The 16747-nt window shown below is 47.7% G+C and overlaps 1 protein-coding gene across 1 annotated transcript; it reads right to left on the minus strand.

Moving 5' to 3' along the window:
• Positions 1–59: 59 nt before the first annotated feature.
• Positions 60–15813, minus strand: Prune1 (prune exopolyphosphatase 1). Its single transcript, XM_028857429.1, has 4 exons — positions 15738–15813; positions 10219–10313; positions 4843–5001; positions 60–1799 (listed from the first exon to the last, which is right to left on the minus strand). Exons 1-4 carry the CDS (start codon positions 15811–15813, stop codon positions 1371–1373), a joined length of 759 nt encoding a protein of 252 aa, XP_028713262.1. The 3' UTR covers positions 60–1370.
• Positions 15814–16747: the final 934 nt, after the last annotated feature.

Here is a 16747-nt window from a genome sequence, read left to right on the forward strand (position 1 = left end):
TAGGCGGTGCAGCCATTATCCGAGGGAAGGCCTGGTCACCCTTTAAAAAGAGACAAGACTTCAAACTGGAAGAAAGTATTTAATACAAAACAAAAATGCAAAACCAAGTACCAAAGGCACAGGACATAATCCCTTTGGTTCAGTGATGGCACCAATATTTCACGTTCCCAATGGCTACAGACGTCCTACCCCAAATGAAGTCAGACTGCCCCAAACCACCACACACCCTACAGTTCGTCAATATTGTTTGCAACTTATATGGGGTAAGAAGAGGGGAAGGAGGCTGGTTTGAACAAAAGGGGTTAGGGAGAGACTACACATGCAGACAAGTCACTGGGAGAGTTCGCTGCTGGGTCACAACATATCCCTGTACATGCTACATGAGGCTAAGTCCCTTGGTACAATCCCACATAAACACACACAATCCAGTGACCCTGAGCACTCCCAGGGGAGACAAAGGAAAAACACAAAGAAGCAGAGGAGGGAAAGGAAGACAGGGAGAGGCAGGTCACAGAATACCAGGGAACATCTACTCCTAACCCTCATCTACATGGGGAAAATGAGACCAGGACAGTGAAATGTCTCACCAGAAGACACTATGCTTTCTTTAATGTGAGCAAAACCAGAAAAAGATAGACAAGAACCTGCCAGACCCACTAAGGCCCAATCAAGTTCTGCCCTCTTGGCAAAAAGTACCTATGAGGTACTGTAGCTGCCCTGGGTGCTAAGTGACCCCAAGAACCTCAGATCCCCAGGGTCTCTTTGGGCTTCCTGTGATTCTGGGACAGAAGGAGCCAAGAAAGGAAATCCAGCCATATGTTCAAGACAAGAGACTAGCCAGGTATGGTAATACGTGACTACAATTTCAGCACTCAGGAGGATTAGGAGTTCAAGACTAGCCTCAGACACATACAGAGTTCAAGGCCAGCCTGGGCTACATGGGTCTCTGTCTCAAAAAGAACTTTAAAAAAATGAAATGGTGAATTCATGGAGACAAGTAGTTAATTGGATTCATGACAGATACTGGCTCTGCTCACGATCCTTCTAAAGATGCTTAGATGGGGTCTACATTCCTTTAGTCCTGCTCTGATAGGACAGTGATCATATCACATCGTGCCCATCGAAAAGAGAGGAAAAATCAAAGCAGATTAAATAATAAAATTAAATAAAACTTGTCTGACTGGTCGAGACCGGACAGGAGAGGCAGAAAGCCGATTCTTACAGCAGCTGCTTTCTTTCCCTCCCAGTTTGATGAGAACAGTACACTAGATCCTGGAGCAATGGACAGGCTGTGAAATGACGAACGTCTCAAAACATGCATTTGAGGTGGGCAAGCAGCCCTCTACACCTCCCCGCCCCGCTTCCCTCGGTCACTTATTTGATGGGCAGGCTCTGGTACACTGGGACAGTGAGATCTGACTGCACTTCTCGAAGACAGCCTCGGCTGAGAGCTTCGGCAGCCCCTGGTCCAGAGGGCACTCATCCACCAAGCTGTTCATGGGCGTGGGGGGCAGCGGCGGGTCCTCTTCGTCTTGACTCAGTCCAGAAATCAGGGAGTTACTTGCCTTGTCCAATTCCTTGTCCTCCTGCTCCCTGGACATACCCACTACCCCAGGCTGCCCTGAAGGCATCTTCGTTGAGTCAAAATATGCTGACAGGGCTTCCTGGAGCACAGGCAGAAATTTCTTCCGAGAGACCTGGGTGTTGCCTTGAAGATAGGCTTGGAGGTCTGGAGAGATGCTTGGGATAGGGGTCAGCTTCAGGGGTGGGGAGGTGGACTGTTCCAGGACTCCACAGATCTAGAGAAGACAAGAACAGGGGAGGATGTGTAATGGCACAGCAAAGAGCTGAGGTCTCCAACGGAGGTGACAAGTATTTTGTCTGCATGTTTGCTGAGACAGGGTCTCACTATGGAGCCCTGGCTGGCCTGGAGCCGCAGAGACCCACCCACTTCTGCCTTCCGAGCACTGAGGTTACCTGTGTGCCACCATGCCCCAGCTGAGGCGCTTGGGATCAAATTCAGGGCTTCACGCAGCCAGCAAGCGCGCTGCCAGATGATTTACATCCCCAGACCACCCCTCCACCGCCTTCGGTTTTTTTGACACAAGCTCTTAACATTTAGTGAAGCCCTGGAACTTACTAAGTAGCCCAGGCTGGCCTTGAATGCACTGTAATCTCCCTGCCTCAGCTTCCTATGTGTTGATATTATAAGACACCCTGCATGACTGGAACATTTATTTAGATGACATATTTTGTTTCATTATCATTTGATTTCTTTGTTTCATTAACAAAGAAATCAAAGTGCACAGAGGTTTTCTTTTCTTTTGAGACAGGGTTTCTCTGTGTTGCCCTGGCTGTCCTGGAACTTGCTCTGTAGACCAGGCTGGCCTAGAACTCGAAGACACGCCCACCCCTTGGTGGCTCAGAGGTTTTCTTAAGTAAAATCATGTGGATAATGGCAGAACCTGAAACAGTGAAACAGATCCCAGGATCCCTGGCACTTGATATAATGCAAGTTCCATGTGTATCTCTATCCATTACAGGGATTGAACTTTCTCTTTGGCCAGGACAGGACTGGCACCCACACGGAGATCACAGGACTAAGGGGAAAGAAACAGAACAAAGTGAGGGTGGGGGCAGGCCAAGCATGCTGCCCATCTGGCTGTTTACAAATTCCTCACTATACTGGGACAGCTGCTACATTCGCTTACGGTAATTGACGCTTACACAGAACAGGTCCCCGACACTGGAACCCGGACTGTCACCAAAAGCAGTGTTCCAAATGTCTTATACTAGGAGGGAAGGAAGAGACGGCAGGGCAGAGTGTAAAGAGGGTCCTACCTCACAGCACAAAGAACACAGGTGGCTGCCGTCACCAGACAGAGCGGTTGGTGGAGCGGGACTAGGTTCCGGAAGGTGGAGGGTACTTTCTTATAGCCAGAGTACCTTCCCCTTAACCTGGCTGGTAAGAGCCACTTGTTCTGAACATGGACTCTCCTCGAAACACACTTTATGCTAATGACCACGTCAGAGTGTGCAGTGATGAGTCTTCCTTGAGTCACAGACTCTGTGAGTCCTCTGGCTTAGCTCAAAGGGCAAGCAGGTAAACCCAAGACAGAAAAACGTGTCTACCTGACCGTAAAACCTGGTGCACGCCTTTATTCCCAGCACTCGGGAGGCAGAGTCAGGCGATCTCTGTGAGTTCGAGGCCAGCCTGGGCTACAGAGTGAGTTCCAGGACAGGTGCAAAGCTACACAGAGAAACCCTGTCTCGAAAAACCAAAAACCAAACCAAACCAAAAACCTAAAAAACAAAACAAAACCAAAAAACCTAGTTCTCTCTGAGTGCTAGCCACCCCTACAGCAGGGAGGAAACCAAGAGAAACTGTCCGCAAAGGACAGACATGCCTCTCCTGAGTGCAAAGAACTGGCTGGACTGTCCTCAGCATATTCACAGCACAGGCAACCCAGAATCCTGTCATTTTAAATCCGTCACCAACTGCAAACCGAAAGTAAGGTCGGGAAAGGAGCTGTGTGCTCCTGAGAACTCCTCTGGAGTGTGGGTTCCAGGTGGACACCAGTGTGGTGCCCAGCAGAAAAGGTTCCTACTGTGTGTGTATAGGGGTGGGGTGGGGCCCCCTTTTCTTTCACTTTTTGTAGCGCTGAGGACTGAATCTGGGACCTCACACATGCTAGGGAGGTGGCCACCCCAGGCCTCTCTTTTGTCCATGAACTGTTAAGAGAATGGAGAGAAAGGACTCATCTTCTCTTAGGTTTTTTTTTTTTTTGCTGTGGTTGTTTGTTTTGGAGTTTTTTTTTGGGGGGGAGGGATTTGGTATTGGGGATCAAACCCAGGGCTTTGGCTAGGTGAGCACTCTATCACTGAGCTAAATTCTCAGGCACTCTCTGAATGTTTTTTGGAGATAGGGTCTCACACTTCATAGACCTGGCTAGCCTCAAACTCATGGGCTATCCTCCTGCCTGATACTTACTGCTGGGAGTGGAGGGGTGTGCAGCCACACCTGGCCTTAGCACTTAGGTCTGTGGAAGAGTTTCACTGTTACTGAGAAGCACTGGGCTGCAGTCCCTAAATTCCGGGAATACAGGCCTGGGTCGGCATGCCCAGTAAGAGCAAGTTCCAACTCCAGGTTGACATTTCCTCCTAACCAAGCAAGCTTTCCTTCACGCTCCCTGTAAACAGGACTGCTGTCTAATTTTTGAAATGCTTTCTCAGTATCTGTATGACTGAGGCCACTCCCTCGTTAGAGCGAGTGGCTACACACAGGCAAGGGACCTGGGTCCGCGTCTATGAGATTCTGGATCGCTGGGCATGAGGGTTCCCATCCAGCACGGAGGAGGTTGAGGCAGGAGGACTGCTGTGAGTTCAAGGGCAGCCTGGGCTACAGTGTGAGGCCCTGTCTCAAAAACAAAAATAGGACCCACAGAAGAAGGTACTGGCTGCCCCGGCTGACCTGAGTGTGGTCCCCAGGACCTACCTACAGGCTGTCCTCTGACTTCCACGTGGGCACACACACTAGATATGTTAGGAGCTGGAGAGACTGCACTTGCTCAGTCATGAGGACAGCTGGATTCCAGCATCCATGATGGGTGGCTAGGTCACTCCAGCTCCAAGTAATCTAAAAACCTCTTCTGGCCTCCATGGGCATCCACACACATGTGCACAAACTCACATAAACACATAATAGTGAATAAAAATTTAACACACACACACACACCCCGTTCTGTATAAAAACACAGCTCGAGGTAAGGTCTTGCGGCACAGGACTATGGAACACAGGCGCACTTGGGCCATTGACCCTCAGATTGACAGAAGGAGACTCACTGTCATTCGAAGTGCCGAGTGGGGACAGAAAACAGCTAACTGCCGTACTGGCTCATTTTGAGTGTTGAAAAAGATAGTCATGGCGATCAGGGCATCGTAGCTGTGATCATGGCAGAAAGCACTGAGATCTTCCAGGAGGTCCAGCCGCTGCAGGAAGACCTACAAAGGAAGAAACAGAGTCATGGAAGCTTACAGCTGGACCATATTCTTACTAACACATCCTTAGAAGGTTCTCTGTGCATGGAACTCACGATTTGTGCGCCACTCAAATGGTGTGTAGTGCTTACGCTGGAGACTGGGGTAGAATGGGCAGGATACAGGCTTCTGATTATGACAGAATTGTTTTAAAAATTAGCTCTACTACATTGCCTCTTAGGAATAAGACCAAGAAGTGATATTAACCTCCCGGGCCTAAGTTTCCTCAATGAAGTAAGAGGACAGCATTTCCCAGACAGTTGTTTTAGGGATTAAACATGAAGATAACAAAGACTGGAAACATGGACAGCGGCCAGATGTGCTCCTTAGATTTTCTGCAGACTTGAAACAAGTTTGGGTCGACCAGGAAGAGAGAACCTTCACAGGGACAATGCCTCCCTAAGATGGGCCTGTGGCAGGCCTGGGGGGCATTTCTTGATTCGTGATTGATGGGGGAGGGCCCGGCCCATTGTGGGCAGTGCCACCCGTGGGGAGGTGGTCCGGGGTTGTAAAAGAAAGCAGGCATGGTGGGTTGCTTCAGTTCCTGCCTCCAGGGTCCTGCTCTAGGTCCCTTCTGATGGTAATCCATCCTTGGCTCTCTCTGCTAATTACCCAAATAGTTTCCATGCAGCATTTTCTGTAATATATAATACTATTATTTATTTCAAATCAGGGCTTTTCTCTGTCCTTGGCCTTTCCTCTAATTAGCATGTATGTATGATATATGTACATGTGCGTGCCTACGTGCGTGTGCAGAGAACGAGGATGACAGCAGGGGTCCTGCTCTATCACTTTTGCCTTATTCCCGTCTCTTCCTGAAGCAGGGCTAGGCTGGTGGCCAGCCAAGCCCCCGGTGATCCTGTCTCCTCCCCTCACAACACTAGGGTTGCAGGTGCACATGTGCCCATGCCCAGCTTTTGTGTGTTCTGGGGATTTGAACTGGGGTCTTCGTGATGGTGACTGAGCCTGATGTCTGCTGAGCCATCTCTGCAGCCCCTATCCTTGGCCATTCTAAGGTGTCAGTCCGTACAGTGGTTAGGACACATGGCAACCCTTCCATGCGGTCACGTTTGTTTTCCACATTAGGCTATATATAAACTGTGGGTGTGATCCCACATGGGATCTCATGACTGAAATAACTGAATGGGGGGCATGGAAGGTTGATCAAGTTTCAGTGGTAGAGCATTTGCCCAGCAAGCCCTCAGCACTGAAAAGCAAACCAACAACTCATGAGACACCTATGTGCTAGGAACTGTGTGCTTGTTTAGATTTATTTATCCCATGTGTTCAGCCGGGGTGTATGCACTCGCACTATGTGTGTGTGTGGTGGCGTCCACAGGGGTCAGAAGAGAACATCTGATGCCATGGAACTGGAATTACAGATGGTTGTGAGCACATGTGCATGCCGGGAACCAAACTCAGGTCCTCGACAACAGTAACAAGTTCTCTTAACTACCGAACCATCTCTCCAGCCCTAGACTGTTGTTGTTTTCAAAGATTTCTGATTTTTAAGTACAGGTATGTGTACGTGAATGCTGATGCCCTTGGAGACCAGAAGCATCAGGGTTGGAATGAGATGAGGCCAGAGTAAAGAACAGAGGTCAGATAAAGGCACAGGGAGCCTTTAGGTTGTCTAAGAAACACAATGAGAAAGGGTAAAGAGAGGAGTGATTGGATGTGATCTCGTTTATTATTTTATCTATTTACTTATTTAAGATAGGGTCTCACACAGGGCGGTGGCGGCGCTTGCCTTTAATCCCAGCATTTGGGAGGTAGAGGCAGGCGGATCTCTGTGAGTTCAAGGCCAGTCTGATCTACAAAGCAAGTTTCAGGATAGCCAGGGATGTTACACAGAGAAACGCTGTCTCAAAAAACCAAAGAGAAAGAGAGAGAGAGAGAGAGAGAGAGACAGAGAGAGAGAGAGAGAGAGAGAGAGAGAGAGAGAGAGAAGAAAAGAAACCCTGTTTTGAAAAACCAAAACCAAAGAGGGGGAAAAAGGTAGAGTCTCACTGTGTGACCCTGGCTGGCCTCGAACTCTCAGAGATCCACCAGCCTGTTTCCCAAGCACTGGATTGAAAGCACTTGCCAGCATTCCTGGTATCCAGGTTAGGGTAGCTATCACTGTGATGAAACACCATAACCAAAAGCAACTCGAGGAAGAAAGAGTTTATTATGTTCACATCATAGTCCATCATTGAAGAAGTCAGGACAGGAACTCAAACAGGGAAGGAACCTGGAGCCAGGAGCTGATGCAGAGGCCATGGAGGGGTGCTGCTTACTGATTAGCTCCACGTGGCTTGTTCAGCCCGCTTTCTTCTAGAACCCAGGCCCGACCAATCAATCCCACATTGACCACTAATTAAGAAAATACCATATGGGCTTGCCTACAGCCTGATCTTATGGGGATGTTTTGTCAATTGGGGTTCCTATCTCTCAAATGATTCTAGCCAAAACACCTAGCATGAGATATATATTCTTAGGCTAAATATACATACGTACATTATAAGATTTTAAAAAAATTTTATGTGTATGTAAATGTGTCTATATGAGTGCAAATACCTCCAGAGGCCAGACAGCACAGGAGTCCCTAGGATTGGAATTTATAAGTTATAAACTGCCTGACATGGGTGCTGCGAACTGAATTTTGGTCCTTTATAAGAGCAGTGATCGCTCTTAGCTGCTAAGGACCATTCTACAGCCGGATATGGTAGCTCAAGATTGTAATCCTAGCTCTTAGAAGCAGGGGCAGGAAGCCTGCTTTGAGTTCAAGACCAGTCTGGGCTACACAATGAGTTCCAGGCCAGCCTGTCTTGGAACCACAGAAACAGGGTCAAGGAGATGGCTCCATGGGTAAAGGCATTTGTAGGAGAATATTATTTTAAGGCGTGTTACTTTTGTTTATGTTGCATTTGTTTAACTCTGTGAAGCTGTGTTACTGTGCCTGTCTAAAACACCTGATGATCTAATAAAGAACTGAACACCAATAGCAAGGCAGGAGAATGGATGGGTGGGGCTGGCAGGCAGAGAGCATAAACAGAAGGAGAACTCTGGACGAGGGATTGAAAAGGAGGATCCAGAGAAGGAGGAGGACATTAGGGGCCTGCCACCCAGCTATACAACCAACAATGGAGCAAGAGTTACAGAAGTAAGAGAACGGGAAAAGCCCAGAAGCAAAAGGTAGATGGGATAATTTAAGTTAAGAAAAGCTGACAAGAAACTAAGCCATGATAAGGCTGGGCATTCATAATTAAGTATAAGCCTCTGTGTGTGATTTACTTGGGAGCGGGGTGGCGGCCCCCCAAAAAAGACCAAAGACCAACCAACAACAGGCACTTGCCACCCAGGCTGCCAACCTGCGTTCAATCCCTGGCATCTACATAGCAGAAGCAGAGAAGTGGCCATTGCATGATGACCTCTGACCTTTGTAAGTGTGCTGCGCTGCACACACTCTCATAAACAAAAAATACTTGTTTTTAAATTTTTATTCATTTTACATATCAACCACAGTTCCCCCTCCCACCCCTCCTCCTGCTTCCACCCCCACCCCTGCCTCCTCCCCAGCCCAGCCCCATCCACTCCCCCAAAAGGGTAAGGCCTTACTTACTTACTTACTCCCCATGGGGAGTCAACAAAGCCTGGTACATTCAGTTGAGGCCGGACCAAGCTCCTCCCGCATCAAGGCTGAGCGAGGTGTCCCAGCATAGGGAATGGACTCCAAAGAGCCAGCTCATGCACCAGGGATGGGTCCTGGTCCCACTGCCAGGGGCCCCTCAAACAGACCAATGCTACACAACTGTCTCCCACATGCGGTGGGCCTAGTCTGGTCCCATGCAGGCTCCACAGCTGTGGGTCTAAAGTTCATGAGTTCCCACGAGCTTAGTTCAGTTGCCTCAGTAGATTTCCCCATCACGATCTTGACCCACCTCGCTCAGTGGGAGTGCAAACTTGTACAGTCACTTTGGAAATCAGTTCGGTGACTTCTTAGAAAATTGTTTTGTTCTGAGAAAGGGTCTCACTATGTAGCCTCACCTGGCTTGGAACTCGGAGATCTGCCTACCTCTGGGACTCCAGAGTGCAGAGATTAAAGGTATGTGCCACTGTGTGCCTGACATAAATGCAATTTCTTTAAAATGTAATTTCTTTTTTGTTAATTATTTATTTATTACATATACAGTGCTTTGCCTGCATGTATTCCTGCAGGCCACAAGAGGGCACCAGATCTCATTACAGATGGTTGTGAACCACCATAAGGTTTCTGGGAATTGAACTCAGGACCTCTGGAAGAACAGCCAGTGCTCCTGACCTCTGAGCCATCTCTCCAGCCCCATAAATATAATTTAAAAAATATTTTGAAAGGGCTGGAGAGATGGCTCAGCTGTTAATGGCTAGAATATGTGTTTACATATATTTAAGTTTTACTTTATTCTATGTGTATGAGTGTTTGGCCTGCATGTGTATAAGTGTGTGTGTGTGCCTAGGGCCCACAGAGGTCCAAAGAGAGTTAGAAACCCTGGAGCCAAAGTTACAGATCACTGTAAACCACTAAGTGAGTGCTGAGAACTGAACCCAGGTCCTCTGTAAGAACAAAAAAGGCTCTTAACCACTCTCGAGCCCTGTCAAAAAATATCTTAAAAAAAAAATCACAACGGCAGACGGTGGTGGCACATGCCTTTAATCCCAGCACTCGGGAGGCAGAGGCAGGCAGATCTCTGTGAGTTCGAGGTCATCCAGGTCTACAGAGTGAGATCCAGGACAGGCACCAAAACTACACAGAGAAACCCTGTCTCAAAAAAACAAACAAAAATCACAGTGGGAGCCCCTACTCTTTTGGAGGAGGGGATGGGGGTGGGTGGGCAGGGGAGGAGTGGGAGGAGGGATGAAAGGGGGGATCTGTGATTGGTATGTAAAATGAATAAAAAAATCTCTTTAAAAAAATCATCACATATACACAGAATCACTGATTACGGAGAGCGGGTTGTGCAAAGCTGAACTGGATGCAGAGGAACGAGCACTCGGCCTATCACGGCAGCACAGTGAGGGGTGACGGACTGTACAGAACCCCAGGGGAGATGGAGACGAGCGGAGAGGCACCACGGTGTTCTAGAGTGAGAGGGAGTCAAGGGCAAGTCTCCCGGAGGAGAAAAGATGCTCCCTTCCCATTCACTGGCAGTTTGCTCTTACCTCCAAATCCATGTAGACGGCACTGATGGCCACCTTGGTGCCCTGTCGGTAGATGGTCTTCTGGTCCTTTCTGAGCATCTGCTCCGTGGTCAGGCCTAGAAAACAGAAGGGAGACTAGAGTCACACAGGGGGCGTGGCCTAACACCACAACGGTGAAGACAAGGCGAATGGGAAATAGTTCCTCCTAGGGGCAATGAACAGGAGCAGTAAGTGAAGATGTAATTATATAGAGGGTTACTTGAATAATCAGGCCACGGGCTGGAGAGCTGGCTCAGCGGTTAAGACCACTGGTTGCTCTTCCAGAGGGCCAGGGTTCAATTCCCAGCACCCACGTGGCAGCTCACAACTGTCTGCAACTCCAGCTCCAGGGGAGCTGACACCTTCTTCTGTCTTCTGTGGGCATCAGACATGCAACAGTGCACAGACGTACACGTGGGCAAAACACACATCCATGTGAAATAATTCAATAAAATGATGATGATCAGGTCACAGGAGTTGAATGGGACTTTGTAGAAGGGTGAAAGAAGAGGCTTTACTGGATGTGGTGGTGCACACCTGTAATCCCAGGACTCTGGAGGGAGAGGCAGGGATGAGTTTGAGAGCAGCCAGGTCTACATCATGAATTCCAGGTTACATAGTAAGACCGCCTCATTAAAACAGACACGCCACTCAAACACAAGCAAACGACAACCCAGAACCAACAGCGCAGAGGCTCCGACTCTTCCCCAGCCTCTTCTTTATTTACGAGTTTTGCCCGGGATCACCCTGGGCCCTCGTACATGCTGGGCAAGTGCCTGCTCTTCAGCTACATCCTCGGCTCTGAGGTTTTCTTCCTTTCTATATTCTCTTCACTTTCTAAAAGTACATGTAGCATTGCTATTTCCTTCTTTTGCTTTTTTCATACCAACAGGTAGAAGATTATGGGAATTTTTTGTTCTCCTTGTCCTTTGAACAGACACTGAATTACTTACTTCCTCCTCTAATAACACAGCTCCAATAGCTTACCCCACCCCGTGTATGTTACTATGTCCTAAATTCGGATAACTAACTCCCTCACCCCCATCCCGTACATGTTATTATGTCCTACATTCTCAGAGGACACTGGGACTCTTTATGGTGTTTTATTCTGTGAGAATTTCATACAATATGTTGATCATATTCACCCTCCCCAATAGCCTCAGACCCCCCCCCCAACTTGCTGCTCACCTACCTCCAGCTTTTTTCTTTTTATATCCAGCAAGTCCAATTTGTGCTGTGCATACAGTCTTGGACTTGTTGTTTTGTTTTTCAGGACAGGGTTTTCTCTGTGTGTAGCCCTGGCTGTCCTAGAACTTACTCCGTAGACCAGGCTGGCCTCGAACCCCAGAGATACACCTGCCTCTGCCTCCCAAGTTCTGGGATTAAAGGTGTGCGCCACCACCTCCTGGGTAGTCTTAGCTCTTTTAACCCTTTTTTATCTGGTTTTTTTTTTTTTTTTTTTTTTTTTTTTTTGAGACAGAGTTTCTCTGAGTAGCTTTTCACTTTGGAGATAGGGTCTCCTCATATAGACCAAGCTGTCCCTCAACTCACTCGATAGCTCGGGTTGCCCTGACTTCCTATCGTCCTGCCCGGGCTTCTCCAGTGCTGGGATTACGGCACGGGCTCCCACCCGCAGCCCTTTCCACCCTCTTCCAGACTCAGGATGGCTGACTGATCGTTCACAAGCAGACACATAAGCCACTCGTTTCTCTGTGGTATAAGAGTAACCACTTTAATGTTCTGAAATCGTCATGATGGCTTTCCAGAGACAATGTTCAGAGCCTGCCCACTGACTTTCTCATGCGGAAAATCCATCGCACCTGAGACATCAAACTTTGCCTTTTGCAGAGAATCAAAGATGTCCTTTCTCTGGGGAAGATCTGGGAAGAGAGCCTCCAGCTTTTCTACATATTTGCTGTCCTTTGGGGTTGCCTTTCCAATTTTGGCATCCATGTTGACACAGTCCAGGATGATGGTACCTATGAAGGGATAGGAAGAACAGGAGTTCTTGAGTGAACCCTCCACTCACACCCACTCACATACACATAATTCCAAACCCGATGGACACACCCAGAGAGTGCATCCAGGGCCAGTCCATGAGGACGAAACAATACACTTGGACTGCCCATGTCCTAAGTGAGACCTCCCAAAGTAAAATGCGATGGAAGAGCATGGGAAGATGGACAAGAAGCCTGAACACCGGGCGGAGAGATGGCTCAGCAGTTAAGAGCGAGCACTGGCCACTCTTGCAGGGGACCCGGGTTTGAGTCCTAGAACCAACACAGCAGTTTACAACTGACACCCAGTCTCGGGAGATCTGAGGCTCTCTTCTGGCCTCCTGAAGTACCAGGCATGTACACCGTGCAGACAGACAAACAAAACACCCAAACATATAAAAGTAAATAAGTAAAAATAAAAAGAAGCCTGTGCATCTTAGGCCTTATGGATTTCACAGCCTCAGAAGGAATCCAGCTTCTCAGCAAGCCAAATTCCATCACAGAATCTTTTTTTTTTTTTTTTTGGTACATTTTTACTTATTCTTTGACAATTTCATATACTTCCTCCCTCTCCCAGCTCCACCTCTACCTCCCTACCCACCCAACTGCCTGTTCTTTCTCTCAAATTAGCAGGTAGGAGCTGGAGAGATAGCTCAGGTTAAGAGCACTGGCTGCTCTTCCAAAGGATCCAAGTTCAATTCCTGGTACCAACATGGCAGTTGACAATTCTGAGACCCTCTTCTAGCGTCTGAGGGTACCAGGCAAAACAGACACCCCATAAAAAATTTTAAACTTCTTTTTATTTTTTTTAATTTATTTTTTAAAGATTTATTTATTTATTTATTTATTTATTTATTTATTTATTATTTATTTATTTATTTATTTATTATACACAGTATGTATGCCTGCAGGCCAGAAGAGGGCACCAGATCCCATTACAGATGGTTGTGAGCCACCATGTGGTTTCTGGGAATTGAACTCAGGACCTCTGGAAGAGCAGTCAGTGCTCTTAACCTCTGAGCCATCTCTCCAGCCCCTAAACTTCTTTTTTTAAGACACAAACAAACAAACAAACAAACAAAAATCAACCCAGAGAGTATGGTTTTTGCTGGCCGTGTACTTCTAAGGATGGAGCCTGCCCAGAGTGTGTTGGGTGTACCTAGTGTCACGCCACTGAAGAAAACGGAGTCCCCTCTCAGAGCTACGGACTTCAAACAGCTTCTTGGCTACAGCTGAGGCTTCGTGCCCTCTTCCGTCAGGGGATCTTACTGTTGAAAGAGACTGCCTCGTCTAATCTAATTAGCCTTGGCGCGCACGCCCCCCGTGGAAAGGTGAAGAACTCTCAGACACAACCGTTTCCTGTGGAACTGACAGCCGAGTCTGCTTCCTGATTCCTTGGTGGGTCCTTCCATGACACCGAGCTGCAGATGGGAACTGCCCACGTCTGTTGCCCCGTGCCTCCTTCCCACTTTCCCAACACAAATGCCCAGGCAATGAAACGATGCCCACGCTCCGCGGAAGAACCCTTGCCTTCCCGATGAGCCGACGGCTTTAAGAGCGCATGCTTACAAGTAAGGCCGCCAGCGGTTAGGCTTTCTGGACCCTTTTTAGGAAGGGAGCAAAGAACCATTCAGGTCCTAACCCAAAACTGATCCCTTACCATGCAGTAGGGAGGCAGTTTGTCTGTCCAAGACCTCTGGTGCCCCCTGCAGGATTCTCTCGGCCACCAGGGTAGCACAGGACCCCACCAGCTCAACCGACACATGACAGGGAGGGCAGTGTTTCTGCTCAATTGGTCGATGGTCCAGCACCTCCGCGACAGCCTCCTCCAGAGCCGCGTCACTTCTGGGGAGGGCGGTGGATCACAGAGAACACAAAGAAAAGTACATCAGCACTCCAGCTGCCAGAACCAATCTCCACCATAAAGAAGAGTGTGCGTGTCCCAGGCAGACACGCAGAGGTCACTTTTGCCTGGGCCGTACCCTGCTCTGCTCTCTTGTATGTGGTATCGGAGACGGCCTTTTAAACGGCACGAAATGAACTCTGTGAAGAGTTTGAAGCTACCGTCGGGGTTGCCAATCCAAATGAACTCTGATAGTCAACAGAACCTCGGTCCTTTTGACAATCAAATACCGTGTAGGTCACCAGGTTAGGGCTTTTACCCACGCCTTCCTTTCCAGGCCTGTGCTCCACCCTCAGGATCCTCTGTCTAGACTCTTTCAAGTCTCCTCACCAGCCATCTACTTTCCAACTAAAGGCTCATTAAAACCTTCAAACGCTTCCTGAATGATCACTTGAAAAACAAAAACAAAAAACTTTACTCTGTTAGCACCTGAATAAATATAATTAACAAGTTTTTTGCTACCTAAAATAAAGTCCAACCTCCTTCGAAGGCCCTACAAAGCCTCCCTGGCCTGGCCCTCCCACCTCGGTCTCATCAAGTCCTGGCTCACCTTTCCCACATAGTTCATGCTCAGCTGCCCAAAACAAGTCCCAGTTCCCAGCTCAGGGTGCAATTTCATGCCTGCCTGGCTTTTGCTTCCATTACTTCCCCCTCTGCCTGAAGGGCTCTTTCAGCCACTCTCCCACCCCTGTAGGGGACAAACACCAAATTCTCTTTGTAGACCGGGCTCAAGGGGCAGCTCCTCTACAGAATCTTGACGCCCTCAGTTTCCCTCCAATATGATGAGCTACGTCCACTTCTCGTCTGTCAAACTCCACCGTCCTCTGGAGTGACAGTTATCACTTGCCTCCAGCACCCACTCCGATGATCTGTTTGCTTACTGCCCTCTTCCTGACTGAACAATGCATGCACACTGTCACCTTCATCCACTTCAGAAAAAGGTTTTCAGGAGTCAATTCATGGACGCCCTCAGGTACCCGTCATTTCTTGCTATAACCACTGTGCTCAAGGGGAAAATAGGCATTTCTAATAGCAGAAGCCAGACACACTTAGGCAAATCTCATACTCATGTTGCTTTCTGGCAGCTTTTTCTAGTCCTAAATTAGAAGTGGAATTATTATAGATGTACACATTTGTTGAACAGACATGGCTGAGATATTTATAGAGTCTACTAGAACATATTATTCTTGTGTTTCAAAACACCAAAAAGTTTTGACATGGGAGGCAGATTTAAGTTATTTTGTATGATTATTTATGAACTCACTATATATTTTTATTTCTTTATATCATAAACATTACTAGAGAAATGGCACCAATTTTTAATAGGTTTTTCATATTGGCTATGACCCATCAATTATAGCTAGCTTCTGAGGCAGGTGAATTTCTGAGTTTCAGGCCAGCCTGAATGATTTCCAGGCCAGCCAATGCTGCACAGTGAGACCCTGTCTCACACAAAACAAACAAAGCAAAGAAATCAAAAACAACAACAACAAATTAGACTCTGCTATTCCAGGAGGCAGATCCTTCTTCTGTGTCATTTGTCAGAGTCTAACGGCGCAGGATGAGCAGCCACTTCATGGACTTCACCGTCATCTACGTACTTGGGTAAGACGTGATGGTCAACAAGGGTGAGGGTGAGCTGGCCAGCCTGGTGGAGTGTGTGGAGGTCGATCTCATCCCGGAAAATCAGCGCAGCCTCTGGAATCTGAACCTTCTGGAGGAAGAAGACATTGTCCCCTCGGAGAGGAAGCTCAGAACGATTTATGTTTAAAACTGGTATAAAGATTTCTCCTGCTTCCGCCGTCTAGTAAAGGAAGTGAAAAGAAGGCATCCTAAGGTTTTGGAAACAGCAAGAAAAAGTAACAAGATTGGGCTTTGTGTTTCCTCCCTGCACATATGTTAAAAAAAAAAAAACCCAAAAGCGACATGATCTGGGGTTAAATTATCTCACCTTCATACTACCAATTACCAAATCTATAAAGATAAAAGGATAACTTGCTTTTCAAACTGGGGAATCAAACCCAGAGCCTGACCGTGGAAGCACATAGTCTATGACTGTTCTGAGAGGATGGCCCTTGTCCTCCTTCTTAGCAATACCATGGAAATCAACAAGTTGTCTTATGGGAAAGACCTGGGTATAGACTTCATGATACAGGAAAGAGATTAACAGCACTTAAAAGCTAACCTAGGATGGGGCCAGAGAGATTGCTCAGCAGTTAAGAGACTGGCTGCTCTTCTAGAGGACACAGATTCTATTCCCAGCACCCTCATGGCAGCTCACAACTATCTATGTCTCTGGTTCCAGGGGATCTGATGCCCTCTTCTGGACTTTGAGGGCACATGGCATACACACAGTGCATAGACATACATGCAGGCAAAACACCCACACATATAAAATAAGAATAATTTTTTAATTGACCTGGATTGCAGGGATGTAGCTTAGTTGGTATCGTACTCACTTGGCATGCAAGAAGCCTAGGAATTCCCAACACTGCATAAACAGTATGGTGGTCTATGCCTGTAATCCCAGCACACAGGAGGTGGAGTGAGTGCCTTAAATCCCAGCACTTGGTTGGGCAGAGGCAGGTGGATTTATGAATTCCAGACCAGC

This window comes from Peromyscus leucopus, chromosome 6 (genome assembly GCF_004664715.2).
Source record: "Peromyscus leucopus breed LL Stock chromosome 6, UCI_PerLeu_2.1, whole genome shotgun sequence".
Taxonomy (NCBI): domain Eukaryota; kingdom Metazoa; phylum Chordata; class Mammalia; order Rodentia; family Cricetidae; genus Peromyscus; species Peromyscus leucopus.